The sequence below is a fragment of the Salvelinus sp. IW2-2015 genome, unplaced genomic scaffold (assembly GCF_002910315.2).
Source record: "Salvelinus sp. IW2-2015 unplaced genomic scaffold, ASM291031v2 Un_scaffold1585, whole genome shotgun sequence".
Taxonomy (NCBI): Eukaryota; Metazoa; Chordata; class Actinopteri; order Salmoniformes; family Salmonidae; genus Salvelinus; species Salvelinus sp. IW2-2015.
This window is the reverse complement of record NW_019943009.1, coordinates 73,559-80,343: the sequence shown is the minus strand read 5'-3', so window position 1 is coordinate 80,343 and position 6,785 is coordinate 73,559. Positions and strand designations below refer to the sequence as shown.

Below are 6,785 nucleotides of genomic sequence, written 5' to 3'. Positions count from 1 at the left end.
GCCCCAGACCATATTTCCTCCTCCACCAAACTTTACAGTTGGCACTATATATTGGGGCAGGTAGCGTTCTCATTGCATCCGCCAAACCCAGATTCGTCCGTCGGACTGCCAGATGGTGAAAGGTGATTCATCACTCCAGAGAACGTGTTTCCATGGCTCTGGAGTCCAATGGCGGCGAGCTTTACACCACTTCCAGCCGACGCTTGGCATTGCGCATGGTGATCTTAGCTTGTGTGCAGCTGCTCAGCCATGGAAACCCATGTCATGAAGCTCCCGACAAACAGTTATTGTGCTGACGTTTCTTCCAGAGGCAGTTTGGAACTCGGATGTGAGTGTTTTTACACGCTACCACTTCGTGGCTGAGCTGTTGTTGCTCCTATAAGTTTCCACTTCACAATAACAGTACTTCCAGTTGACCAGGGCAGCTCTAACAGGGCAGAAATTTTACAAACTAACTTGTTGGAAAGGTGCACCCCATGACAGTGTCACCTTGAAAGTCACTGAGCTCTTCAGTTAAGCCAATCTACTGCCAATGCTTGTCTATGGAGAATGCATGGCTGTATGGTCGGTTTTATACACCTGTCAGCAACGGGTGTGCTGAAATAGCCAAATCCACTAAATTGAAGGGGTGTCCACATACGTTTGTATATATAGTGTACAACACGTGTCAAACTCATTCCACAGATGGCCGAGTGGCTGCGGGGTTTTTGCTCCACCCTTGTACTTGATTGGATGATTAAGGTCACTAACTCCCCTCACCTGAATGTCTAGGTCTTAATTGAAAGAAAAAACTAAACCTGCAGACACTTGGCCCTCCATGGAATGAGTTTGACACCCCTGATTTACATAGACAGGAACATCAACATAAAACCAGACTTGAGGTCATGGGGGTATGGGTGAATTAGCTACCTGCAAGTCAGGACGGTAACATTTTTTCCAGTGGTCCATGAACACAAGTCCAACAGCTCCAGACCGTAGTCTGCCCGCAACCTTGGGATTACCTCATCTGACGGACTCACTATCAGCTCCACCTGGGGGGGGGGGAGGACCAGATTTGATCTCACTGGGTCTGTTTGTCTTTGTGTTTTACTCTTTCACCGTGTGTGTGCGCGCTCTGCTCTCACCGTGTCATCGTCGAAGCCCGCAGCCGTATGATCTTCTCTGCTATCGCAGCGTTTCTCACGTCCATTTCCACACTGTAGAGCCTGGCACCCAGGGGCAGTGCCCGGGCGATACGCACTGTGCTGTACCCACAGTGAGAACCTAGCTCCAGCACGGTCAGAGGGCAGTGCTCGGAAAGCATCCGGTCCATTATCTACCTGCACACACAGACAGACACATTGGTGTGGTCAGCCAGGTAGGCAGATGAGAGAGAGAACAGAATATGAGAATTAGGGGAGGGTTGTGGTCAGTCAGGTAGGCAGATGAGAGAGAGAACAGAATATGAGAATTGAGGGAGGGGTGTGGTCAGCCAGGTAGGCAGATGGGAGAGAGAACAGAATATGAGAATTGGGAGGGTTGTGGTCAGTCAGGTTAGGCAGATGAGAGATTACAGAATATGAGAATTTAGGGAGGGTGTGCGTCCAGTCAGGTAGGGTTCACCTTTCTTGGGCCGATGTTGCTGATAAACTCCACCCTTGTTGCACCAGGAGGTCAAAAGGTTGCCAGGATACTTTTCTGGGTCGCGGGAGATGGCGTGGGTTCGAAACGTTACTGGGAAGGGCCCTCTCCTCCCTGCTCAGCCCCGTCTTACAGTCATACACATCCTGACCAACACCGCCCGGGTAGAACAGCACAAGAAGTAGTAGCTGGTAACGAATGATGAAAAGTCAAACACCAGGCGGAAGGGAAGGCCAACGCTATAGCACCAGACACCTTGGTTACTGCTGCAAGGGAATAACACCACAGGACACAATGAGAGGCGACACAGGACATATAGCTCAGGTACACACACAGACACAATGGAGGTGGTACACCACACAGACACAATGAGAGAGTGGTCACACACATACACCAATTAGAGTGGTACACACACAACCACAATGAGAAGTTGGTAACACAACTTACGACATAGCTGGTCAACATACACAATGAGTTACAACAACAATGAGCACATGAAGAACATAGTATGGTACACACACACAGACCACAGATGACGATGGTACACACAACACATAAGCTAGTAACACCCTTTTACACAATGAGAGTGGTACACACACAGACACAATTGAGGGTGCGTACACAACATGACAGCATAGCGTGTACACACACATACACAATGAGAGTGGTACACACACAGACACATGAAGGGTACACACAGGACACAATGAGAGTGGTACACACACAGAACAGCTAGGGTACCTAACACATGGGACACACAGACACCAGATGAGAGTGGTAACACACACAATCACACAATGAGAGTGGTACACACACAGACACAATGAGAGTGGACAACACAGACACTAATTGCGAGTTTAGCGTCTACACACACAATACACAATGAGAAGTGGTACAACACACAGACAGCTTAGGACCGTACACACAGACACAATGAGAGGGTACAAGCTAGGTACACACACAGACACAAGAGAGTGGTACACACCACAGGTACACAATGCAGATGGCTACACACACAGACCACAATGAGATGGTACACACACATACACAATGAGAGTGGTACAACAGACAGCTAGTAACCGACACAATGAGAGTGGTAACGACACGACACACACAGACACAATGAGATGCGTAACACAGATATACAGCTACGGTACACACAACACCAACACACACCGGAGATGCGGTGACTGCCAGAGCCAAAAAATAAATAGACATATACAAATAAATTAATCTGATTCCTGAAATTCATGTGTAAAAATCCTCCTATTTCAGTCTCTACACACACCCAAACCACACAGTCCCATCTATTCTTTGGATAAAACCAACACACACAGATGCCTCCTTTGGCCAAACTGCAAACTGCATACTTAAAGCTGTACACTGCAGTGACAGGAGATTTCCCGACACCTCACTGACAACGACGCTTAATTGGTACTTCAAACTCCACCCTCCCATAAAACAAAGCCCTCTTGTAAAAATAATACTCTCTCCCACATTACGCCTGTACAGTAAAAACAAGGACTCAACCTGCCCTGTAGATGTTTTGCAGAGACAGGAAGAATTGGCTGAATGGTTATCGTGTGTGGTTGTAGTCATAGCTCCCGCAGGTTGAGGGTAAGAGGGGTTCAGGTAAGGGAAGCTGCGGTAAATGAATATATTCAACTGACCACCTGGGGCATGTCTGTTTATTCACAGTACCCATTACAGCCCCATGTTTCTCACAATTGAGTTTATTATTGACCTCATTCTGAGGTCCCATAGTAAACATACAGCAATACATCAAATTGATGGTCGTTATGGTGGATCTACTGACTACACACAAGCAAAGAGATGAAAGGGTGGAAATGTGGAGAGAGACAGACACAAACAGAGAAGGACAGAAGCAGGCAGACATGGTTGGATCAGGTGTACAGTCACAAGCTTGGAATGGTCTAGAGTCAGGTTCTCTCTTGCCACAAACAAGAAGATCCAGAAAACACACACAGAAAGAAAAGTGAGCATATTATATGGTTCAATATTAACGTTATTAGACACCGTTACACAGCAGTCTTGATTGTTACTATCAGACCAATAATACTCTGCCTTTGAAAATGGAACTAATTGTGCTCTTGTGCCTCACTCGGTAATTGTGTCGTCTGACTCCGGCTTTTACACAAAATGCATTAATCATGTCCTCACATTGTATTAAAAAAAACATGGATTTTTTATATTCAGAATGTAATTACAAACACTGTACATCATTTAATTTTTTCTAAATGTCTCACAGTGAAGGTGCTCCAGAACATGGATCCAAACACACAGGGACATGGACCTCTGGTGGTCTCTCTACTGCCTAGCCTTCCCCCCACAGGTCTTCAAGATCTGAATGGGGATCTGGATAGATAGTTGACAGCAAAGATGAGAGGCACACTCTTCCAGAACTAGGTGACATGATATAAGGATATAAAGATGAAAGGATTTATTGGAAGGATAGAAAGGATTATCGAGAGATTATTCTAGGCCTAGAGCTAATGTACGAGGCATGTGGTGTCCTCTCATACACATTTACAAATTCGCCCAAATTGGAAAGTCTCTCTATTTTGTTATGATGACATATCAGCAGGGTTGTTTGAGCAGTCTCCTGACGAACTTCTGAGTTCTTTGTCGTCCTCCTCCACCCTCACCAGCCTAGGTGAGGACCAGCCTTGCCCTCCTGTGTGTCAGCAAGGCCCAGGTACACACCCCAGCCAGCACTCCTTCCCCTCCCCCAACATCTGCCTCCTCCAGGCAGGGACAGGTGCAGGTACCCCCTCCTGCCAACCAAAGGACTGTAGGCCATGGCCGCCAAACCCAGATTCGTCCGTCGGACTGCCAGATGGTGAAGAGTGATTCATCACTCCAGAGAACGTGTTTCCATGGCTCTGGAGTCCAATGGCGGCGAGCTTTACACCACTCCAGCCGACGCTTGGCATTGCGCATGGTGATCTTAGGCTTGTGTGCAGCTGCTCAGCCATGGAAACCCATGTCATGAAGCTCCCRACAAACAGTTATTGTGCTGACGTTKCTTCCAGAGGCAGTTTGGAACTCGGTAGTGAGTGTTTTTACACGCTACCACTTCGTGGCTGAGCTGTTGTTGCTCCTATAAGTTTCCACTTCACAATAACAGTACTTCCAGTTGACCRGGGCAGCTCTAACAGGGCAGAAATTTKACAAACTAACTTGTTGGAAAGGTGCACCCYATGACAGTGTCACCTTGAAAGTCACTGAGCTCTTCAGTTAAGCCAWTCTACTGCCAATGYTTGTCTATGGAGAATGCATGGCTGTATGSTCGGTTTTATACACCTGTCAGCAACGGGTGTGGCTGAAATAGCCRAATCCACTAAATTGAAGGGGTGTCCACATACGTTTGTATATATAGTGTACAACACGTGTCAAACTCATTCCACAGATGGCCGAGTGGCTGCGGGGTTTTTGCTCCACCCTTGTACTTGATTGGTGAATTAAGGTCACTAACTCCCCTCACCTGAATGTCTAGGTCTTAATTGAAAGGAAAAAACTAAACCTGCAGACACTTGGCCCTCCATGGAATGAGTTTGACACCCCTGATTTACATAGACAGGAACATCAACATAAAACCAGACTTGAGGTCATGGGGGTTATGGGTGAATTAGCTACCTGCAAGTCAGGACGGTAACATTTTTTCCAGTGGTCCATGAACACAAAGTCCAACAGCTCCAGACCGTAGTCTGCCCGCAACCTTGGGATTACCTCATCTGACGGACTCACTATCAGCTCCACCTGGGGGGAGGACCAGATTTGATCTCACTGGGTCTGTTTGTCTTTGTGTTTTACTCTTTCACCGTGTGTGTGCGCGCTCTGCTCTCACCGTGTCATCGTCGAAGCCCGCCAGCCGTATGATCTTCTCTGCTATCGCAGCGTTTCTCACGTCCATTTCCACACTGTAGAGCCTGGCACCCAGGGGCAGTGCCCGGGCGATACGCACTGTGCTGTACCCACAGTGAGAACCTAGCTCCAGCACGGTCAGAGGGCAGTGCTCGGAAAGCATCCGGTCCATTATCTTACCTGCACACACAGACAGACACATTGGTGTGGTCAGCCAGGTAGGCAGATGAGAGAGAGAACAGAATATGAGAATTGAGGGGAGGGTTGTGGTCAGTCAGGTAGGCAGATGAGAGAGAGAACAGAATATGAGAATTGAGGGGAGGGTTGTGGTCAGCCAGGTAGGCAGATGGGAGAGAGAACAGAATATGAGAATTGGGAGGGTTGTGGTCAGTCAGGTAGGCAGATGAGATTACAGAATATGAGAATTGAAGGGAGGGTTGTGGTCAGTCAGGTAGGGTCACCTTTCTTGGGGCCGATGTTGCTGATGAACTCCACCTTGTTGCACCAGAGGTCAAAGGTTTCCAGGATACTTTCTGGGTCGCCGGGGATGGCGTGGGTCAGAACGTACTGGAAGGCCCTCTCCTCCCTGCTCAGCCCCGTCTTACAGTCATACCACATCCTGACCAACACCGCCCGGTAGAACAGCACAAAGTAGTAGCGGTAACGAATGATGAAAGTCAACACCAGGGGAAGGAAGGCCAACGCTATAGCACCAGACACCATGGTACTGCTGCAAGGAATAACACACAGACACAATGAGAGTGGTACACAGACATATAGCTAGGTACACACACAGACACAATGAGAGTGGTACACACACAGACACAATGAGGATGTACAGCACACATACAGCTAGGTACACCACACAGACACAGATGACGAGGACACAACATACAGCTAGTACACACACAATGAGCAGTGGTACACACACAGACACAATGAGAGTGCGTACACACACATACAGCTAGGTTAACACACACATACACAATAGAGTGGTACACACACAGGACAGCTAGGTACACACAACAGACACAATGAGAGTGGTACACACACAGACAGCTAGGTACACACAACAGACACAGATGAGAGTGGTACACACACATACACAATGAGAGTGGTACACACACAGACACAATGAGAGTGGTACACACAGACACAATGAGAGTGGTACACACACAGACACAATGAGAGTGGTACACACACATACACAATGAGAGTGGTACACACACAGACACAATGAGAGTGGTACACACATACACAATGAGAGTGGTACACACACA

General features: G+C 47.7%; 1 protein-coding gene across 1 annotated transcript in view; it reads right to left on the bottom strand.

The window, feature by feature from the left end:
* tomt (transmembrane O-methyltransferase) overlaps nucleotides 1–6,232 on the bottom strand; it is an 18,268-nt gene extending 12,036 nt beyond the window's left edge. The window contains exons 1-3 of the mRNA XM_024138779.2: nucleotides 5,967–6,232; nucleotides 5,489–5,685; nucleotides 5,278–5,400 (exon numbers count right to left, since the gene is read on the bottom strand). Coding sequence (XP_023994547.1) covers nucleotides 5,278–5,400; nucleotides 5,489–5,685; nucleotides 5,967–6,228 — 582 coding nt within the window. The 5' untranslated portion in view covers nucleotides 6,229–6,232. The remainder of the gene's footprint in view (nucleotides 1–5,277; nucleotides 5,401–5,488; nucleotides 5,686–5,966) is intronic.
* Nucleotides 6,233–6,785: the final 553 nt, after the last annotated feature.